Source organism: Prionailurus viverrinus, chromosome B3 (genome assembly GCF_022837055.1).
Source record: "Prionailurus viverrinus isolate Anna chromosome B3, UM_Priviv_1.0, whole genome shotgun sequence".
Classification (NCBI taxonomy): Eukaryota; Metazoa; Chordata; class Mammalia; order Carnivora; family Felidae; genus Prionailurus; species Prionailurus viverrinus.
Window position 1 is genome coordinate 49,935,459 of NC_062566.1, and position 23,819 is coordinate 49,959,277.

At 35.4% G+C, this 23,819-nt stretch overlaps 2 protein-coding genes across 7 annotated transcripts in view; one reads left to right on the top strand and one right to left on the bottom strand.

Annotated features, from left to right (window-relative positions):
- Positions 1-16,031, bottom strand: part of FGF7 (fibroblast growth factor 7) — a 58,963-nt gene extending 42,932 nt beyond the window's left edge. Inside the window, exons 1-2 of one of the 2 annotated variants that reach the window (XM_047862990.1) lie at positions 15,750-16,031; positions 14,611-14,849 (exon numbers count right to left, since the gene is read on the bottom strand). In XM_047862990.1, the coding sequence (XP_047718946.1) occupies positions 14,611-14,794 (184 nt within the window). In that variant the 5' untranslated portion in view covers positions 14,795-14,849; positions 15,750-16,031. Of the gene's footprint in view, positions 1-14,610; positions 14,988-15,749 lie in introns of both variants that reach the window. The other variant, XM_047862989.1, reaches the window with a different exon arrangement.
- The window catches only part of FAM227B (family with sequence similarity 227 member B), a 211,283-nt gene that overhangs the window by 120,342 nt on the left and 67,122 nt on the right, over positions 1-23,819 (top strand). The window lies entirely within an intron of this gene.

Sequence of the window (23,819 nt, forward strand, 5' to 3'; positions counted from 1 at the left end):
TATTTCCATGTTCCCATACTGCCACTTACTTTCTATTCAATCCAGTCTACTCCTAGGTGGTAAATAATATGTATTAATGTTTATACTAAAACAGAATTATTGGTATGATAAACTAAGACTGATAAGTCATAGACGAATTGTTCAAGCCTACTTTTCTGCCCTTTCTCTTCTCCAATGGACAATCTAGTTCATTCATAAACTCCTATCACAAAAAGTTGATAGAGGAAAGTAATGGATATTAATTAACATGTACTAACTTTGCTGCTTGTGGGTGGTTGTGGTGAGATTTTTTGGTAAGAATAGAATTTTCTGATAAAAATTTTCAGTTAACAATAGATATTAAACACCAGGTCATTTTTGTGAATAATGAAAATAACTATTTTTTTTAGTTACTGCTTCTACATCCTTCTTCAATGATTCCTTATTACCTGTAGCATAAAGTTCATGTTCCCTAAAATGGAAAATAACTTTCCAAGAATGAGACTTCACTACATGCCCATCTCTCCCTACTTCCTACCTTGAAGGGTATACTTCAGAAACACTAATTCCCATACGTACGTACCTCCTGATATGCCACTCAGCTTTTCCTCATGTGCTATTTTCCAGGAGGGGATGCTCTTGCTGGATTCCCTCGCCCATTCCCTACCCACTTCTCTAGCCTGGTTCACTACCACTAGCTCTTTAAGATCAAGGTCAAACATCATGTCCTTTAAGATTCTTGCTCTGTCTCTCCCAGGTTATGTTACCTGCCCTCCACCATGGTCCCTCCTTGAACATATTTTTATCACATACTTACCATATTCCATTAAAATTGAGTTTTTGGTGCTGATCTCCCAAATAGGCTGAAATTTTTCAAATAGTAGGTCTCCACCTATACATCTATGTATCCACACAGCATACAATACATGGTCAGTCAATATTGCAATAAATAGTATTCTAGATTCTGAAAACAGCCACTGCAACTTTGAGAATAAAAACATTGTAAGATATTTTTAAGATATTGAAAAAAAAACCCTAACTTTAATTGGGTCACAAATAATGTATATGTCTAGTTTTCAAAGATACTATGATTTTTCAAAGAAAAAACCCAAATATTAAAAAGATAGAATTCCAGATATACTGTCTTTGCAACAACTCATCATTTTTATCCCTCCTACTTTTTTTTTTTTTTTACCTTTTTTTTTATTGGGCAAAGTCCTAAAAGGATTAGAAATAAATTGAGAACATAGCAATCATGGACAAAAGAAAGAACCAATTTGCTAGTAAGCTATTTCTCTTTCAACCTATCCTGCAGAAGTGCTTGTTAGAACAAAGTCTCTGCTGTTTCTTTTATTTATTTTTCTATTTGTTCTGTTTGGATTTAGTGGCCTTTAGAGAGGGAAACTATCTGGCCATACTCCTAAAATTCTCTGACTTACTCTCTGAAATGTAATTGTATATATATCTATTCTATAATAATTATGCAGACACTAATGAACAGAAGCATAAATATTTTAATAAATGTCAGAAATGTGTTTAAAATGCAACCAAATTAAATTTTGTAGCATCTTTAGTAATTTGTATGCAAAATAAACTGAAAGTTTCTATGCCAACTCAGGGGAAGACATGTGGAGATGTTTTGTACAAGGAACGTTGGAATAGAGTTTTTATTTAATAATAGGAAAATAATGCCAAGTACTCATTAGGTCATTTTATAGAGAAGAAAATTTCAGCTGTTTATAGTTCTTCATATGCAAATTATCCCACTGCATGGTTCAAATTCATGTGTGAGGTTTTGCTAACAATAGTGACTGTATAGTGATACATGTAATGATAACCGAAACTATGCTTTGTAGTTAAGCCTCCTTGGTCCATATTTCAAATCCAACAGTTAGTAACCATGGAACCTAGAGTAAGTTACCCAACTTTGTGACCTGAAGTTGCCCCATCTGCAAAATGAACACAACTCTGCCAGCTTTATAAGTCCTCCATGAAGCTTAAATTAGGTACTATGCAAAAAGTGTTTAGCACAGTGCCAGGCACATGGTAACCCCTCAGTAGGTTTATTTCTTTCATTGCAGGAAGAAAAAAAAATGTTATTGAAAAACGCCTTGCTTTTTCCCCTTTAAAGTTTCTTAGTAACTTGTGTTGGCTCTAAGGAGACTGGAAGGTTTGAATCAGTATTTTGAACATGAACTTTTTGCTCTTTAATATTTAGTAATCTTAGTCACAGAGTGAACTTACCAAGCCTGCTATTTAATATCTGCTCTCTGTGAGTTAACTGACTACCCAAGATCTTCCAGAAAACAATCCAGTCATTGCACATAGAGGATTTGGTATGATCATTTCAATCACCAGCTAATTTTTTAACACCAATCTTTCTTAATTAAAATGAACAAAACCCGGGGCACCTGGGTGGCTCAGTCGGTTGAGCGTCTGTTTTCAGCTCAGGTCACGACCTTGTGGTTTGTGAGTTCGAGCCCTGAGCCCCACGTCGGGCTCTGTGCTGACAGCTCCGAGCCTAGAGCCTGCTTCGGATTCTGTGTCTCCCTCTCTGTCTGCCCCTCCCCCATTCTGTGTCTCCCTCTCTCTCTGCCCCTCCCCCACTCACACTATCTCTGTCTCTCAGAAATAAATAAATGTAAAAAAAAATTTTAATGAACAAAACCTAAACAGGCCTATGTATAATTTTAAAACTAGAACTTGTATACTAGCAAGCTTATCGGCAGGCCAATTTTCTGAAGGTCTTTTCCTTTCTTTCTGTGAAGCGGGCTAGTAGTGTAACTGCAAGCTTACAGCAAAGAGGTATTTTGAGAATTAATTAGAATGGAATGAAATGCTCTGCATCAATTTCGATATTGACATGCATATTTTAAAAAATTAACATTATTTTAGTTATCTACTTATGTTTAGTCACTCAGTGAAAATGTTCCTAGTTGTACATTGTGTAATTTTATATAGACTAAATTAGATTTATGAAAATAACAAAATGTATTTCTGCATAGTAAAGTAATTTTAATAGTGATGTTAATGTAAAGTGTAAAACCATTAAATAATACTTTAAAACATCATGAATGTCCATCAACTGATGAATGGATAAAGAAATTGTGGTTTATATACACAATGGAGTACTACATGGCAATGAGAAAGAATGAAATATGGCCCTTTGTAGCAACATGGATGGAACTGGAGAGTGTTATGCTAAGTGAAATAAGCCATACAGAGAAAGACATACCGTATGTTTTCACTCTTATGTGGATCCTGAGAAACTTAACAGAAATCCATGGGGGAGGGGAAGGAAAAAAAAAAAGAGGTTAGAATGGGAGAGAGCCAAAGCATAACAGACTGTTAAAAACTGAGAACAAACTGAGGGTTTATGGGGGGTGGGAGGGAGGGGAGGGTAGGTGATGGGTATTGAAGAGGGCATCTTTTGGGATGAGCACTGGGTGTTGTATGGAAACCAATTTGACAATAAATTTCATATATTAAAAAAACAAAAAAAACATCATGAATATTGAGTCTAAGTACAACTTATGGACTTATTCTCATCTCCCTTATGGATGAATTATTATTCAATATCCGATCTGGTTCAAGCTAATTACAAGAAAATTTCAAGACCAAGTTTGGTCAGAATCTTTTCAAAGTCGAGAGCACCGCCTTATGTCTATTAAGCATCCAACATTATTTTGTAATGCATTATTGGTACAGGGAGTTGAACACAATTTCTCAGAAATAGAGACCCCTCAATAGACTTATCTAAGTGGGAAAATAACTCGCTTCACTGCCTACTTCATGATTCAGAGGAGATAAAGCTGTGCACAGCTGCTGACTACTGAGTGCACCTGCTTAAATAGTTATAACAGGGGATGCATCTTTAGTGAAAGTTGGCTTGTCTTAAAGAATGCAGCAGATAACTTCCATAATTTTGTCCTTAAAAGATAAATATATGCCTCAAAACTGTTGTTTCTCTCACTTTTTAGGAACTGCTTTGGGAAAAATATCCTTCATAATGATAATGTAGTTTTTAGGGTGAATATTTATGAACACCTGACTTAAATAGGTTACAATTATGATCAAAGATTGAAAAGACATTAAAAAGAAAAAGTATGCAGTTATCCAGACAAACACTATCATTCCAATTAGCAGAACTTAAATTATGCCTGCAGAAAACAGTTACCCTTTAAAAAATAATTATCCTGTAAAGGAAATAGTCATTTTTAGTAAATAGAGTGGTCAAAGGCTGAAAACTGAAAAAGAGCAAATGTTATTCTCATATTTTTAATTGGGAAAAAAAGGGGGTTTACTTTCATGAGCTTAACATTGATACCTGGCAAGATATTAAGTCATTTTCCATTTCCCAGCCTCTCAGCACTGTCTTATTACCAGTCATCTACAAAAGTATTTCCTCTGAAGGTAATTATTTGTCCTCTCTCGTTCATACTGCTCCTCATCTTTTAGGTCATTTTCTCCCAGAAAAGACTTCCATGCCCATTTCCTCAACTCAAGTGGAGTTAGGCAACCCTCCCCCAGGCAGTTGCTCTGAACCTGCCCCCTCTGACTTGTTGTAGTTTACCCTCCACCCTCAACTAAACCGTTAATTCTCTGAAAACATGGACTGTGTGGAATGTTTACTATTGTAGCCCGAGTCTGGGGTAGGGAAGGTATCAAGAATATTTGTGACATTAGTAAAAGAATGAAAAAAGTGAAGACCTCAATCTTTCATAGTTTTGTATGATGTCTTCACTATTCATGCAAACAAGGGAGAAAACTGTCCACTGCCTAGAGATGCCTCAATATGAACCAGACTGACCAGGCTCTTATCAGAAGTACAGTTTGAGACACTATAAAACACCAGAAGACTATCCGAGGATCAGGCTACTGGCACTAAAACAAAGTGAGAGTGTATTCACCAACTTTCCACTTCTCCCCACCTCTCTCTCCCTATGCATTTGTCCTGTCCTCCCTTCAACACTAGTCACTGAGTCCAGGATCAATCTTAGATGTGCTACTAAGTAAGGAGATTCCCTATCCAAAAATTATCAGCCCACTGCTTGTTTTTACTAGTACAGCTTATTTAATTCTTAAAGACTTTTCCTGTCTGTATCTCCTTTGCATGCAGACATTCCTTAAACCAATATCAACTAATTATCATTGTTTTCTGCATATAGTTTTTGATATGCAGGAATTAGTTGACAGTCAGATGAAAATAATTAGATGCTTTGAGCATGCCTCGCCAATCATCCTTCCAGTATTACCAGCTACCTGGGCCTGCTTAGATCATCGGCCTCTACAATAAAATTTTTCCACCCATCCCTTGAAATTACCTAGAAAAACATGAAGCCAAATAGGTTCTAGAGGCCAATACTTTTTTTTTAATATTAGAGAATACGAGAGAAGAGGGAAATGAGGTGTACTAGTCTTATTTCAGCAAAACTTTTCATTCTTGCCTGCATTAAATTTTCATGATCATTTAGTAATCAATTTCTTATCCATAATTAATTTTAGATGTGTGACAGCTAAAGATAAAATATATCTTCCTATACCACTGGGAGACAAAAGGAAGAGTAAGACATGATGCTTATCTTTCCAGAACTTACATTTTTTAGCGGCATTGCCAAGTGCAAAGAGACAGAAATGTAAGACAAGGCAAATGTGCTACATATGGCTGGAAAGGCAATTCTATTTAACGTCTCCAATAAGTGACCTCTTCAAAGGGTATTGAAATTAATTCATTAAATTAGCACTTCTTCAGGTTATGCTATATTTAAAATTTCTAAATAGTTTTTGGTCAGTAAATAAAACTTGTTCTTTATTGATGCAATTGAAATAACTTCAAACTTTGGCTCTAGCTACTAAAAGTCAAAGTTTATTGTTTTTAGGTACATAAGTAAGAATTCTTCAATCACGTTCGAATCCTAAAACATTTTTAGGTTAATGGATGGGAAACATTTTGGTCAGTTTCTAGTTGCAAATAATAGGTACTGGACATCACTTCACATTATGAAAATGGTCCTTTAAGCTGCCCAGAACTCAGAAAAGAGCTTCAAGCTAAGCTTAAATCTCACTGCAAATCTTTGGATTTCAGCCCAGCTTACATCTATACCCAAAATGCTACCCTACTTATCCAAAATCATATGCAGCCTCCTGACTTTGGCACAAATTCTTGGTTCAAGGTCATTCTTAAAATATTGCTTCAGGTCCATTTTGTAGCCTTTTTATTTGGAACAAACAGCTGAGTGGAAGCTTGATTTAGTTCTTCACTACACCATAGAGAGATCCGTAGGCAATAACTCTCAAATTGCAATTTAATGAAATTTAAATGTTTTACCTAAATCGGAGGGGAGAGTTGGGGGGGGGGAGGCAGGAACAGTGTATTCTGTTGTCAAATAAGTTTGAGAAGCCATACAGAATCTCCTGGAGTTTTGGAATTTATATTAGTATAAATTAGGCTCAGAGAATTTCTACTGTGAAAACTTGCTCAACTTTATGTAACCTACTATTTCCCAGTGAATTAGCCATAGAAACTATGCTGCAGACAACACCATAATATCTCGAGGGACACTAGTGTTCTAAGAAACAAAGTTTGGAATTGCTGCTTTAAGAAAAATCTGCATCCTGAGTTGATTCTGAATTTGATCCCAAAGCATTTTCTCAACATTATCTACAATTACATCTAAATTTCAAATAGGCAGATAAATATAAAATACTGCATGATAATTTTAGCATAAGTATAGTATTTAAGGATATTGAAATATACCTAATTTGTCTTATATTAATCATAAATATAAAGTGAGTTTGAGTATAGTCCTGATAAATAAACAAAAATTATTACAATTTTAGGCACAAATATAATGGATTCAAACCTGCTATTTGAGTGTCATCTGCAATAATCTGCTATTATTTCAACCCCTCTGTACACTATTTAGTTTTGTTTTGATCTCAGAAATTCTCTCACTATTGTCTTATCCATTATTGCATCCCATTGCCCTTATTCCTTAAGTGCATCAAAAAAAAAAAAAAGATAACAGAGCCATGTTTTATGAGGATCCTTTGTGTTTAAATCCACCCTAAGCTTAAAATGCAGAATCTAGGGCACCTGGAGGGCTCAGCTGGTGAAGAGTACAAGTCGATCTCAGGGTTGTGAGTTCAAGCTCCATGTTGGGTGTAGAGATTACCTAAAAATAAAATCTTCAAAAAAATAAAATGCAAAATCCATTTATTTTTATATAAAGTCCTTTGTTCCTTTCCTCTCTTGCCTATTTCTTCTCCTGTTTGCAAAGATGTTGTCATCCTATTTATTCTCAGAAGGACACTAGCTAATGGTTGTAGCAAGTACTCATGCCCACTCCAGGAGAAGTGATTATGTTCTTCTGCAGGGAAGTTGACTGGAACAGTCAGAGAATCTCTAGAGCCAATTCTCCCCAGTATACATCACACCTTTTACCTCTGAGAATGATGTTCTAAAGGCAAATTTTACCTGGACATGAATATTAGATAATTCATTTATCTGCTTCCTCATCCGAATCCCTTTGTGTTTATATTTTACTACACAAACCCTTTTGTGCAACTAAGGTAAATAGCTTTAATGACATTTGCTTTGTTAGCAAATTAGGTATAGCTTCTCCACCTAAGTCAGGGGCAGATATAATCTCAAATGTAGATATAAGTCTTGGTCAAGAAACAGTTAAGTATTCAGTGACTTTTTAATGTGGCTTTCTGAACCATGTGAAAGGCAGAGGATTTTCATTTTCCAACCTATTTTGTGTGTAGAAAGACTGGATATGAACCTGGAGTACATTATACTGGGTGAAATAAGCCAGAAACAGATGGACAAATACTACATAATACTTCTTACAGAAGGAATCTAAAATAGTCAAACTCATAGAAGTGGAGAGTAGACAGGTGGTTGCCAGGGGTTTGGGGGAGGGAGAAATAGAGAGATATTAGTTAAAGGGTCCTAACTTTCAACTGTGCAAGGTAAGTCCTAGAGATATACTATGCAGTGTAGTGCCTATGGTTTATACTGTTGTATTGCATATTTAAATATTTACTAAAAAGATGGATCTTATGTTAAGTGCTCTTATCACAAAATAATAATAAATTAAAAGGCAGGAGGGAACTTTTGGAAGTGATGGATATGTTTATGGCATAGATTGTGATCATAGTTTCACAGATGTACAGATTCATCAAGTTGTGTACATTAAATAAGTACAGATTTTTATATGTCAAAATACCTCAATAAAGTGTTTTTTAAAAAAGAAAGTTTGGAGATGGTTCAGAAAAGTAAGGAATTTGTATAGAAGCCCATTTCATTTAATGAATTCTTTTTTTCTCCATATTACTTAGATATGCACAATCTCTGCCTTTTCTTCTGTGTGCCACATGTGGAATTAAAATATAGAAAAGTATTATATTCCAACAGTCATGTAAAAGAAGCTACTGTGCTACCAGAAGTTTTGATACAGAAAAAGAAAGCTAGGATCCTTAGAAATAAAAGAAAGCTTACTTTAATCCCAAACTTACAAAGAAAACAAACCTCTAGTTTCATGTCCTTTTCAGTAGTCTGGATAGACCCTCTAGGATTCTGGCTTCTTCCTGCCCTGGGTTTTCTAGACTTGAGGTTGTCTCTTTAAATCACTGCCTTGAACTCTGTGGGGTGGCCATAGGAGGTGAGAGCCTAATTTGGGGACATCTGAGTCCATGGTCATAAGTGGCTCATTTAAGTGCCAAGTAAGCTGGCTTTGATGTCTGTACTCCAGGTCCCCTACTGCATCACCACTTGAAAGTGTCAGAAGAGATTCAGATCTGCCTGTCATTCTGAGACTGTGGCACAGGACCTATTCTTCCCTGGGATGAACTCATTCACCAAAGAAGCCTTTTTACATAGTAGCTACAGAGCTGTCATCACATGCATTTCCAGGCCAGTTCACCAAATATTGGAGCCACAGAGATTTGTCAGAGAGGTCAAATGGACCCAGAAGAACTTCCTCAATGCATAATTCAGACAGTCATTCCTGTTAGGCCCATTTTGAAATCCTCCGGGGTGTAAGTTAACTATGGAGCCGTCCCGGGGTTCCAAAATAATCCTGGGACACCTGAGGGGATCCAGGCTGAATTAGAACCCTTGGTCCCATTAACTAGTGGTTTTTTAACTTCATCAGCACAGTAAAATCACTAGAACACTTTAACAAACACCGATGCCTGAGTCTTTCCCACCTACTCAGGATTCTGACTTAATTGAACTGTGGTCTCCCAGTAATCTAACATGAACCTTCGCTGTGATCCAGGGCTTCTCAGGTTTGGCAGTGTGTCACAATTATCTGGGGAGCTTTTAAAATTCCTGGTGCCCAGGCTGTGCCCCGAATGAATTAAATAATAGTCCTTGTGGGTGGAACCTGGCATCAGTATTTTTTTTTAAGTTCCCTAGCTGATTATAATATTTAGCCAAGGTTGAGAGGTAGGGAAACTTGGAAAAGGGAATTTTTTTATATATCTGAAAGCAGACTTCTTGCATTCTCTCCAATTCACTTGGGTCTCTGAATGCTCTAAAACTGTAGGCTAAAGAGTTGTAATACAGCTGAGTCACAGAGGAAAATACATGTTCATATGCTCTGGGTTGGTATATAAATGAAAATGATGGTCAGTTCAAATAAGGATTTACAAATTAAATAAGAGATACACCTGTGGCAATTAATTATTTGAATTTTGCAAGTGCCAGACACTTGTATTAGCCAGTCCCCCTCAAAAAAAAGAGGAAAACTATACAATGAAAAATAATCTTTATTATTAGAATTCTCAAAGGGTAGCTAATATTTCCAAATCTGCTCCCCAGCAGTTTATCCATCTTCCCCTAATTTAAGGCCTTGACAACTTAACTTACTCAAGGGAATGCAGGCCACCAGTTCTACAGGGTACCATTTTGTCAGTAATTCTCAGATTGTGGGTCAAATCCATAGATATGTTCTTCATTGTCTATTTTTTTAAGGTGGTTGCCCTGGTTTTCTTATTTTGTTTTGATAATGTGAATTATTATTGTTCTTTTACATAAAGGCTAAGAGCTGCTTGGAGCATAAGCAAGTTTACTGTCTCCATATTTAGAGGTGGTATGTATATTTGCTAGCTATTAGCAGAGATTTGTGCTGAGTAGGATCTTATCCAAAGAATTGTTGACAACTGGATTGCTGAAGATTCTGTGGCCAAAGTCAAATCCCACAACACTGTGTTTATTTGCTTTTTGCCAATTGTTAGGCCATATCCCGTCACAGTCTAACAATCCAAAAGAGAATGTTGCCAAATCATTGGCTAGGTTTCAGAATGGCTAACTCTTTGCTTGCTATGGAACTTACAATGCTTAATTCTACTAAGTGAAGCATACTTTTTCTTGAATCAGTGGTTTAGCACAATTAAGGATTTCTTCTTAAAAGGAATGGGTGATATTGACCATTGTTGAGAAGAGTAACTGAATACCAAAAGCAAGAAAATTATCTTGAGGGACTGAGTTCTTTGTTCCACATCTGCCTTGCAGGGCGGTTGACAGTTGCCCGGTGCACTGCTGCCATCTCTCACTTGGCACCTCGAGTCCCAGCTTAAACAGCAGTGTTATTTCTGTCAGGTGTGGACTGATTGACTCTGTCTGTTGATGGAGTGCCTGGTCCAAAAATTATCTAAATTTACCCTTTCACCTTGTCTCCAAGAGGAGAGCTCTAACGACAGCAGAAGTGTTGACTATCCATTACAAATCCTTTTAAGATGTTATTACTGGGCATTTTATGCTTTTATTACCATTATTATTAGTTCAGGTTAGGTTCCAGTTGCATTGCTTAGAAACATACTGCAAGACTAAATGTGGAATCATCAGAGAAGACAGACTTTTCTTGCCTCCTGGGTGAGACTAGTATGCAATCTGAGGACCAGTTCTCCAGTGACAACTCCTGTCTCCTCAGTGTCAGAAATGTGGTCCGGCATCTCCTGGCCTCTCATGAATTCCTACATTTATATAGTTGGGTCTTACTTATCTGTCTACTAATACAAGGCTTATTTTTATTGGGTTGCTTGGTGTGCTTTTCCTGCAATTTAGTCCTTCTAATCTAAATTTAAAATACTTCACAAGACAACACTATAAATTAAGACTGAAGTGAGATCCTCACAACCCAGGATAGTTTCAGTAATTTTTAAAATTTCCTAAAAAATGAGACATGAGCTGTCATATCCGGCTCCATACCACTCCCCTTGTCTTCCTCTAGGCCTTCCATCTACCTACCCAACCCAATCTTTTGGAAACAAAATTATATACCCATATTTTTTTTTACCTCTTCTACTCACCCCAGTCCATTTTCTTAGCAATATCACATTTTTATGAAGGAGTTATCCTTCTGCTAGTGAAGTAAGCAGTCCTTCAAAACCTATTAATATCATCAGGTAATTTTCCTCTTCATCCAAAGCAAAGCCACAAGAAAAGAGTGGGGACCTCATAGTAACTCAAAGAACAATTATGTTTCACACAGCTGACATCTAACTTTTCATGCAAAATTTTATCATCTAAGACATTTAAATCTATACCATTTTAAAAGACCTCCACAGAAGGCGTTTAACAACCAGCTAACAAATTTATGGGATCAGAACACTGAAAATGAAATTCAAAGTGCTATTCTAATGTATCACACTTTCTGAACTCTGCTGCATTTTACTCCAGTAGACAATCCAATCACCTTTTACTCTCATTGTAAATAGGAAGGAAATATCTCTTGTTCGTTTGTTCATTCATTCAGTTAATGATTGAGGAATGTTAATAGTTTTCATATTTATAATTTCAAGTTTTTTGTTCTTCTTTGACTTCTTAAACAAATTTTATTGAGCACTTCCTTTGTACCTGGATACAGTAGCTTCAACTTCACATGTGTCAATTTGCATGTTTTATGTAGGGGACTTAAAATTAGTAAGGCTGCCCCTTAAATAACAGGAAATAAATATCAGAATTCTCTTCTAATAAGTTATTCTCCATATTTTTCAATGAAGTAATTACTTTTGTATCTTAGGATTTCCTGTTGACAATTGTGGATTAACTTCTTTTTAACTATGGTGAAGCCTGACTGACCCCTTCTTCAAGAGGATAGCAACACAACCTGACAACAGTGTTAGGGTTTACTTAAAGGATCCCATTGAAAGCTTCCCTTTCCAGGAGAATTCACCCTATCAAGAAAGTATGTTTATATATACAGCCTATGAAAAGCTTATAGATGTGAAGACTATATAATATATACCATGTCTTTATGAACATTAGTATTGTGGCATTCTATTTATGATACAGAAAGAGTTTCTCTCTCTCTCTCTCTCTCTCTCTCTCTTTCATTTTCACTGTAGAATTAGAATAGAGGAGAAATGGTGTGCCAAATTGGCCTTATGGTTACTCAAGGTTAATGCTGAATTGTGTTTCAGATATAAAATAACTTTGGCATTTTGTGTATGCCTACAAATGCCAGAGTTTAGTGGTTTTTAAGAAACTTTAACACAAAATAAAACACATATATGAATGCATCCCAGTTGTAGATATTTTTCATCCCAAATAATTACGTATACTATTCATTTTCACTGGATTTTACTTCTAATTTTTCACTTTTTCATTATTTGACAAAAGCATTCAAAAGGAATTAGTGGCCATGTACAAGAGTTCTACACAGTGTTTAGATTTGATAACCATATTGGTACAATTTCAAATTAGTTCCGATGGCTCATCTTATAATGGAGATAATATTCACTTATCTCACTCAAAGTATATAATAATTACATAATGAGTACTTAGATCTGTTCATACTTATGTTATGGTTTAGAATAGAATAGACTGTAAGAACTAGTGAGTGTATTAGAGATCATCTGTATATACCCCATATCTTAGAGATGAAAAAACTGAAAATTGGAAAGAATTAAAAATTTTTCCAAAATTACTCACAGATAGGGAATAGACCTATGCATCATAATTTCCACGTGGGCTCTGTCCTCTTGTTTCTTCTACCAGGTTCCATTATTCATGATAAATCTCATAACTTTTAAATAAATTGATTATAATCCAAATTCTGTTGCTCATATAGAAGTGGCTATCCACAGAAATTTTCTCCAAATAGTCATTTCTTTAGCTAAAGTTTAGTATAATCAGAACAATCTTCCAAGACTAACATGATAATTTTACTAATACCAGTAATAATTAAACTATAACTATTAATAATCCATTAAAAAGGCCTTAGTGTTCTATATCAATTATGTTTAAAAAGAAGATCCTCTCATTTTCATATTGGAAATATAATTCCCCAATTTCCCACTTATTGGCTCATTAGTTAAGAAGTCTAAAAACCAAGGCACCTGGGTGGCTCAATCGGTTGCGTCCAACTCTTGATTTCAGCTTAGGTCATGATCTCATGGTTCCTGCATTAGGCTCTGTGCTGGTAGTAAGGAGCCTGCTTGGATTCTCTCTCTCTCCCTCTATCTCTACCCCTCCCCTGCTCGCTCTTGCTCTCTTTCTAAAATAAATAAACTTTTTAAAAAATCCCTAAAAACCATTCATTAAACAAGCAACAAAAGTTTCAAGTACTCACTGCAAGCCTTAAGCAAAATGCACTGCAAGTGCTTAAGCAAATGTTTACACCATCATCCCCCGGCATTCTTTTTCAATTGACTTTAATATGCATAATATTATAAGATGATAAGATACTAACATTGTTCAAGTGCTAGTAATACAAACCATTTATTTTCATTCAGGGACTTTAAATTCTTACTATTTATATCCAATATTCTACCTTATTAAATTTAATACTATTGAAATTGTTTGTTCATCATAACTTCTAAATGACAAATCCAACCCTGATATTTCAATAGGACAAAAATAACTAATTCTTGGAGAAAATGTAAGGTACACTAACAGAAAATCATGGACTTAACATCTCTTGCAACTCACTTTTATTTCTTCCTTCACATTTACATTTCTCTTAAGGTAACACAAAATTATGGCATGGAAGATTTAAAGAAAATGTTAGGAGGGACCTATTTTCTTGCTTAGGTAATTAAACAAACAACCTAATACAAACTCATTCTGACATGAACAGATGGACAGATTCCCTTCTGTTTTATAACTGTATGCAATTGCACAAGTCCCTGAAAGCATTTTTGAGCACAGATTATGTATTTTACACCACAGAAATATTCTTTCAAAGAAAATCTAATTGTTTTTTTAAAATGAATTTTCTGTTCCTCACACTAATAAGTTTTTGTTGAGCATTTACTGAGGACTCTTTTAGAGTTCCTAATGAGTTTTGCTTGAGGACGGTGATTTCCATCTCAGTGTGAATAATATCATTTATATTTTGCGTAACTTACAAGCATTTTGACCGTAGGACATAGGGATTATATTTTCAAATTGGCTTGGGTTATCAGCTCCAACCATAATATTAGTAGATTTGACCTGTTCCCAGAAGATGTTATTGGAAACATAGTTCAACGATCCCAATTTAGAGAAATTAGAAGATGATAGGGTTTTTTTTCAAAAAATCGAAAAAGAAAAGTAAGAAAGCATGTCACTTGAAAAATGGTTCTTTCACAGATTAAGGTTCATAAGCAGTGCTATAAATAAAAGCCATTACTTACTGTAGTTGTTCTTCATCTCTTGGGTCCCTTTGACTTTGCCTCGTTTATCAATCCTCAGATACCACTGTGTTCGACAGAAGAGTCTTCTCACTCTTATATCCCCTCCTTCCATGTAATCATAACTTCTTGTATGTCGCTCAGGGCTGGAACAGTTCACATTTGTAGCCATTTGCTCTGGAGTCATGTCATTGCAAGCTAAAGATATAGTGCCCACTAGACAGATAATGTGAAAGCATGATCTGTAGAGCAAAGTTGGCAGGATCCATGTCAGTATCCATTTGCGCATTATAGTGTAGTGCTCCGGGTGTTCATGAATAACATAATGAAAATTAAATCTTGAGTTGATTGTTGCTCCTAGGTCATTGACCTCTTCCTATCTGTGAATTGTAGATTGATTTAAGAAAGAGTAGTTGTTTTTTTCCAAATTGTTATCCTTATCCTTTTAGTTCCTGATAACAATACAGGATTCCTCCTTAAATAACTCTCAGTTGGTATTTCCTTATAAAAACAGGTTGCACTAAGTTCAGTTGCTGCCACACTGTTTACTACTGGACTTCTGTTTGCCATGAGACATTAGGAATAGGGAGGGGAGGCAGGGGAAGATGAAACATTGTATGTACAAATGTTAGTGGGTAAATAGTATTATAACATGCAGTGTAGTTGGTACTGTGAAGGCACATTTAAAACAACTTTCACAGAGGATGTCAACATCTTTATCTCTCTATATGTAGATTTAGAAAAGTTATACATTACTAGAGACAAATCAGAATATGATTATACCATTTATTCTGATTGCTGTTTGGTAAGAAACATCCTGCAATTAGAGCTATTGATTTAAATTAAGTCCTAAAATTACTACTAACAAAGTATAAACGCTTTCCCTAGATTTGTTTATAGTATGCTTTTATGTTTGTGGTTAATCAATTATTTTCTCTTGAACTACCCACATTTCTCAAGTTAAATGCCAGTATTGTCTGCAGAACTTTATGTAAAGTTCTACAGCATAATTACTATAGATAATTACAAGGCTCAAAAATCTGGTAACTTTACTTTTCCCCTCAGCACTAAAACAAGAGAAAGAAGTAAACTACTAGAAATCCACTCTGCATTATTTTTAAAAACAAATAGCAGTAACTTACTTGTTCTGTTGATAACAGCTGGATGCACAAGAATTCCATGTCTGTTGTCTGCCTTGTGCAACTTGAGCCTCTCTACTGTAGCTACAAACTATTTCTTAGCTGAGAAATTCTCCAGAAGAATCATAATTGTTTCCATAAATCAACAGGCAAAAGGATTTTCTCTCTGTGTGAGAGCGTGTATGCTTGTGTGTGTGTGTGTGGAGCCTTTTTATTCAGGGCTTTTCGATAAATACCTTTGCTGACCTCATTGGAAGCAATTAAAACTTAACCAGTGAGCTGTTAGTTGAATACAACAGCAAGAATAAAAGAGGCTTATATAGTATTCATTCAATGGTCATGAGAGGGAGCTATGAACATAGTTTATGACTAAATCTACCAGTGGGTACCTACTCTGTAGAAACAGATCTACGATTCTGAAACAGTTAAAAGGGGAAAAGGAATTTTTTACACCATCTTTACAACGTAGCAGTTGTATATAAGTTGAAAAATATTCCTTTGAACATATATATAAAAGGGATTTTTGCTAGTTAGAAAATCTTTTCCATAGCTTTATGATACATGCATTTCTCCTATTACTTCTTTGTACTCAGAATTTTAAAATAAAACTAATATGTGTTTATTAACTCGCATCTTAGTGCTCTGAAGCACTGTGTAGCTGAGTCAAGGGTATATCTTTTCATGCAGAGGTATTTGACCATTGTATATGAGTATTTTTTTATGTTTTATATTCCTAGACTGAAACTTAGAACATCTAGTTTCTTATTTGAGCTGAGCCACTAATTACCAGTATGACCTTGGGCAAGTCACTTGGCATTTCTGAGTCTCAGCTACTATATTACTGCATTTGTAAAAATAGTGCATTAGTCTGTGGTGCCCTGTAGTTTTAAAATTCTATGACTTGGACTTATACTAACTACTAATATAAGGAAGAAGATGCATACTTTCAACAATTGTAATTCTTAAAAATTAAAAATAAATAAAATGGTTTTACAATGGTTATCAATGTTTGACTTTTGCCTCAGTAAGAACATTAGCACAATAAATAAGTGTTACTCTAGGTATGAATTATAAGAGCTATAGTTAATGTAAGTTAAGAGAAAGCTATTTTACTTTTCAGCATGAGTTTTCCTCCCCTTTATTTCCTGTTCTGGCCTACAAATATAGTAGTGGCCCAGTATTTTATTAGTTATTTGCTACAAAATGATTGCATTGTTAATCTAAATCAATATTTAGGAATGTATATTGAAATTCTCTTTCCCACGTTCATACTCCCAGCACGCACGCACACACACACACACACACACACACACACACACACACCACTTGAAATGCACTACTTTACCACCAGGTGGTGCATGTAGACCAAATAGGAAAAGAAAATTAAGTCCTTTCAGATTATAGTGTATGTGATTTCCTTGCTTTTGGGCAACAAAATCCAGAGCATGGAATAGGTTAAATGTACCAAGTTACTCTTTAGGCATCAGATATTGAAATTTGTAAGTTTATTAGAGCAGAGGAGCATGGAACCTTCTCTAATTGCATCTGTTGAAAAAGCTAGATAAAAATTCTATCATGTATTTCTCCAAATGGAGGAAGAAGAGAAGGAAAGAAAGTATGATGTTGCTGTGTTCTGAACCATCCCACCATGGGCAACAATAAAGAGCAGTGTCAGAACTCCTGGAACTTGGATATTCCTTCTAAAGTGAAAATTGTTAACAGTCAGTTCACACGTAAGGATTTTCAGAAGCTACTAAATCCATCTGTTCCACACTGACCCTACAGATTTTAAACTAAGAAATCAACAGATTAGAAGTCAAAATTTGCTAATTCAATGCTCAAGATTTAAATAAAAGAGATGGACAGTTTGTTGATAAAGAGTGCTAGGGCCTCCTTAAAATCTGCTAGATAGAGTTAGCTGTAAAATTGGAAACAAAGTATAAAATTGTGATCTCTTCACTTTACCTTCATTAGATGTTATTGTACTCTGTGATTTGAAAATATAATCCCGGTAGTATTAATGAGTGGCTTAATCTCAACAAGGGAACTGTATTTAAGTCTCTTAAGAAACAGTGCCTGATACTTGCCTAGTTTGATATGGGGATAGAATATATAAAAAGAATACAGAGGATCTATTTCAACAAATATCATGAAAACATTAACAGCTGTTTAAGTATGATTACTCACCATCTAGTTTTGCTTAAGCAACCTCTGTTATACCCCTATTTCACAAAGAGGTAAATGATAGAAAATTGCTTTTGTTTAATGAATTTTGCATTTCAATAATTTTAAACCCATGTCACATTCATAAGTATGTATAATGTAATCAATAGAAGGGAACATCAATCATTAAATATTTTCATTATTTTACCTTTTTATGTCCTATCCTGTTCCACATCCTCTTAGCTCCCATTCTTTATCAAAAAGTATAGACAATCATTGTTATTGGTTTCTTGTGTATCTTGTCAGAGGTTTCTATGCATATACAGGCAAGTTGAATACATATGTGTGAATATATATATATATATACGCATATATATTTTTTACTTTTCCCCCTTTTATACAAAAGTAGCATGCCATAGACAATATGCTGCATGTTGCATTTTTTACTTAATAAAAATAGAAAGTCTTCCCATTAGTATTTAGTAAATTTCCTCATTTTGTTTTACAGCTACATAGTACTTCATTAATGGGTATATCACAATGTATTTGTCTAGCCTTCTATTGATAAACATTTAATTTTTTTCCAGTCATTTTCTATTACAAAAAAAAAGCTACAATGAATAAAGTTATAAATGTGTCATTTTTTTACTGTGCAAATATATTTGTAGCATCAATATCCAGAATTTGTCCATATATATAAAATTTAGATAGATATTGCCAACTTAACCCTCCACAGAAGTTGTACTAATTTTATAATTCCACTAGCAGTACAGAAGTATGATTCTTGTTCAGTATAGTATATTATCAATATAGTATATTAATATAGTATAGTATAGTATAGTATAGTATAGTATATTACTAATCTGACAGGTAAAATGGCATTCATTATAGTTATGCCTTGGGTTTCTCATCTTATTAAAGGAAATGACTATCATGGACAAGTACTGTAAGGAAAAGCTACAAACACCAATGTGATTTTATTACAGAGAATGAGAAGGACTGTGGTGTATGAAGAAGCTGCAGAGGTAGCCATGGTCCTGTTGGGCTATGTCAGGGAGTTTGATCTTCATCCTAAAAGCAATAGGAAACCACTATAGTATGTTAAGAAGAGTGACATGAACAGAACCACTCTCCCTGCTCTATTTTGTTTTAACTCCAAATTTGTTTAACTCCTACTAGCATAAGCTTATGTAATATTAAATTATGTTCATTTATCCTATTTTTCTATTCTCCGTATTGTCAGAAAGATAGCCAAACTTTGTAAATGGAAAGGAAAGATGTGGGAGAAAAAAGTCATATACACTTCCTGACTTGGATAAAGTCTGAATCCACTTCACAGGGTTCTTCTGAGTGCCTTGAAAGGAAGGGAAGCATCAGAGTGCCTTTGGGAAGCAATCTGGGAAAGTTAGAGTCCTTAGACTGGGGAGATAAAAGTCTATTTGGGGACCAAGCTCCTGTATATCTAGAAACACCATAGCACACGGCAGAAGCAGCAGAGCTCCAGAGAGTAAGGAGAGCAAGGACTGCCTCATGTGTCTAAATAGATGGAGCCATAAGTACCCCTCATAAAGATTTCCCATGTTTCAAAAAGAAATCTGGAAGCAGCAGGAAGCCCATACTTGAAGGAACTGTGTGAACAGAGTCAGTGAACACCCAGAAGTAACTAGAGTAGACAAATGACTTGAAAATCAGAATCCCTTGCTTTGTCCTCGAATCCAACACCATCTTGAGGCAGAAGAGGGGAACCCAGGAACAATAGAGGTTAAGTTTTTTACCTCTATTATTTACTTGGGGGGGGGGGATAACATTCTCAAAGTTAATGCAAGGTTGATTTATAAACATAAATTTATATGTTATTTCTTACATATTTGAGATTATGGTCCAAGATTTGTTTCCACTGCATTCCTCTACAGCTATCATCACACTGTGGATAAACCTTCATCTTTTCTCCTGTCAGTCCCATTCCATAATTTTTTTTTTCCATTCCATTAATTTAGGCCCAACTTTGGATCATGCTGTGTACAACCCACATTACTTACTTCCTTGACCCACTCACTAAACAAATATTTATCAAATAGCTACTTGGTGCCAGATGTTGAGATACAATGGTGAATATTCTGGAAGTGATCTCTGACCTTACAGAGTATGCATTCCAGTGAGGGAACAAACATAAACATGTATATCTGTCGTGTGAGTAAATGGGAGGTGGACATTAGGATGCAACGAAGATATTCAAGGAGATGGGGGTAAATGGGTAGAGGCTCCTCTATTTTAAGTAGGAAAGGCCTGTCTAGGGGCGCCTGGGTGGCGCAGTCGGTTAAGCATCAGACTTCAGCCAGGTCACGATCTCGCGGTCCGTGAGTTCAAGCCCCGCATCGGGCTCTGGGCTGATGGCTCAGAGCCTGGAGCCTGTTTCCAATTCTGTGTCTCCCTCTCTCTCTGCCCCTCCCCCGTTCATGCTCTGTCTCTCTCTGTCCCAAAAATAAATAAACGTTGAAAAAAAAAAATTTAAAAAAAAAAAAAAAAAAAAAGGAAAGGCCTGTCTAAAGAGATAAATTTTAAGCTTCCTTGAACAGGAATGGCTTCAGGTATAAGCAATGGGGAAAATAGTGATAGATAAATGAAACAAAAAGTAGGCAGGGACCAGATCATGAAGAAGTTTGAAGGTCATGGTAGTAGGGGTTTGGGTTTATTCTAAGTGCAATAGGAAGCTGGAGTGTAGGTGTGTCTGCTCCAAATCTGATGGACCTGGTCAAAGATAGTGGCTTAAACTCAGGAGTAAAATCTCAGAAGTAACTGAGCAAGCCTGGGGTCCCTATAAATCCTCAGCTTTGTAAACTTTGTGGTTACTGTTGGCATAATGCCCTAACATTTTAAAACTAATTGTACATAAGGATACAAAGTCTGAGTCATATGTTCAAAATTGTGGTGTGCTTCTGACTCAGCTGTATAAATATCTCAGTTTACAAATGTAACTTGACTCTTTGTGTCTCTAAGTCTATAAAAATGTATGTTTTATTTAATTCTATATTTATAAAAAGTTCTCTGAAATGCTAATCTAAAGCTAAAGTTCTCAAAAATGTATTATTAATTTTCCAAATTACTATGCAACTTTAGACCTAGAGAAAGATATCTAGAGTTATTATGAGTTCTTTTTTTTTTAATTTGGAAATTTCTATATAATGAAGTTATATAATTCACTCTTAATTGGCTTGACTCCACTTAAATTAATGCTTAACTTTAGCAAAGAATCAGTCTCCTTGATTCAGTGCTATATATTAGTGCCTAATTTTGACAGCCTAGTGCCATTCTAACAGTTGAAAAGCTGTAAAGCTTTATAATGAGTAGGGAGAGAATTTTTCTTCACCCCTAGGAGAATATCATGAAAGACAACAAGGACCCTGTGCAATTAGTGTTATTACATTCTTTGCTTTAAGTCGTCATTCTTTGGTTCCATATTCTCTGTCTACATAGCAAAACAGGAAAATAAGGGGGAAAACTAGCAACAAAAAATGTTTTTAAATCTTTAATAAATGTTACTGGGTTGCTAACAAAATTGTTTTTTTTTAATTCATTAGCTTTAAAACCATGGCTTTTTAGCGCCACATGAACTTTTCAGAAGTAGCAGAAGGAAGCAGAATAAAGATAGTTATGATAGCAAAGAAGGAGAAGAAAGTTGTGGAGTTAAACATTTTTAATATAAAGATGCATCCATGAAAAGCCAGGTATCCATTAAATTACAGATTCTTATAAATCTGGTGGCTAACAAGATAACTCATACTTAAGAGAAGAGGTTAATATTTCTCCTTAGGCTTCTCTTCAAGCTAAACATTCTTGCCATCTTTAAATATTTCTCAAATTTTTCCCTCAATGGTATTTAATATTAACTTAATCATACTTAGTCCAATCCTTATTCATCTAATCACTTCCAAAAGTTATCATTTCTACCACCACAGCTTCTTCCAAAACTGTTTCTTCTTATGAATTATCATCTTCATATACTAAGCCAAGTAATTGTTTTTTCTAGTCTTCTTTTCTAATATGAAAACCACTATTCCCAATATCCTCAGTAGTCCTCAATAGTCTTCAAACTCTAGACCCTCTCACTTGATTTAGGGTGAAGGCAGGTATACCTGCTCCCCACTTGTTTTCTTGGTAGGGAAAGGACTAATAGAGAAGAAATACTCCTTAAAAATTTTCTCTCTCTCTTTGTCTCTCTTCCTTCTTATATCTTCAGTCTTCATGAGGGACCCAAGAATCGTGTAAGCAATAATCAGATATTTCCTTTGAAATTTTCCGTATTGAGTTTTTAATGATACAATAAAATTCTTGATCCTATTTATTCTGTTAACTCAGCTAATTCAAATCATCACTTACCATGTATTTACATAGTATGCAAATATAATAGAGATACACTGTTCAATAAGATAAGCAAAGTCCCTGACTTCATGAAACTCAAATTATGGAGGAAGGGACAGATAATAAGTACATAAAAAGAATTCTGATGATATTAGAGGAAGAAATAAATAGGTTACTATGGTGGCAAATAACACAAATGAAAAGGGAAGAAAGGGCTTGTTGAAATCTGGGCACAAAAGGCTTTTCTGACAAGGTAACATTTAAGCTGAGATCTGATGGATAAGATGAAATCAGAAGTGGCAGCCCATTCCTGGCAAAGGTAACAGGGAAAACAAGAGTTCTGAGGTGAAAATGAGCTTGGTGTATACTAGAAATTGAAAGGTGACAGTATAACTGGAGCACAGTGAACAAAGGGAAAGTTGGGTGATATGAGACCAACCAATGTATATGGGCTTTTGATACCAACAACAGGAATTTTGGGTTCAATTCTAAATATAATGGGTTATAATCAATGAGTCCTGTGATCATTCTGAAAACATGGAAGATGATTTGGAGAATGTCAAAAGTTGAAGTAAGGAGGCCAGTTAGGAGGAGGCTATGGCTGTACTCCAGGTTGGAGGTGATGATATAATTTAGACTAGGATGGTGGAGAAGAGAGTGAAGGAAGTGAGCAAATAAATGTTGGAGACAAAGCTCAATGATAGATTATGTGAAAGACAAGGAGCTGTCAACGTTCAATTCCAGATATCTGACATTGGCAACAGGATAAATAGTGTTTCCATTTTGTGGAACCAAAGAAACCTGGGAGAGTAGTGGATGGGAAAATCAGGCAGTTAGAAATTTTAGCTACGAGGAATGCTCTAACCCAAAACTCAGTCTGGATCAGAGGGAACTGGACCTCTTACTCCCTTGAAATGAGAACCGGTAAGCATCTTATAAATCAATTACCACAAAAATGTGGAAGTAGAAACAGAATCTCTTTTTAAGGAACTCTGGTGCAAAAGGAAAGCTTTTCTCATGGCAGGCAGTATTAAGTCTGTATTTTGATGAAAATGTTAAGGGTCATCCTCCCTCTTTTTTCCAATTAAGAATGTCTCTGACACTCAAACTATTGTAGGCCCCATGCAATCAAAACTTGAGTTATGTTATTGTAAAAGCCTAAAACAGTTTTATGGTTTGATTTCAGCCATAAATGGGTTTTAAAGTTGTCAAAATTTAGGTTAAGGTACTGAGGAAGAAGATTCTTAATAATAACGTTGGCATTTTTATGGGAATGCAAACTGGTGTAGCCACTCTGGAAAACAGTATGGAGGTTCCTCAAAAAACTAAAAATAGAACTACCCTACAACCGACCCAGCCATTGCACTACTAAGTATTTACCCAAGGGATACAGGTGTGCTGTTTCGAAGGGACACATGCACCCCCATGTTTATAGCAGCACTATCAACAATAGCCAAAGTATGGAAAGAGCCCAAATGCCCATCGATGGATGAATGGATAAAGAAGATGTGGTATATATATACAATGGAGTATTACTCAGCAATCAAAAAG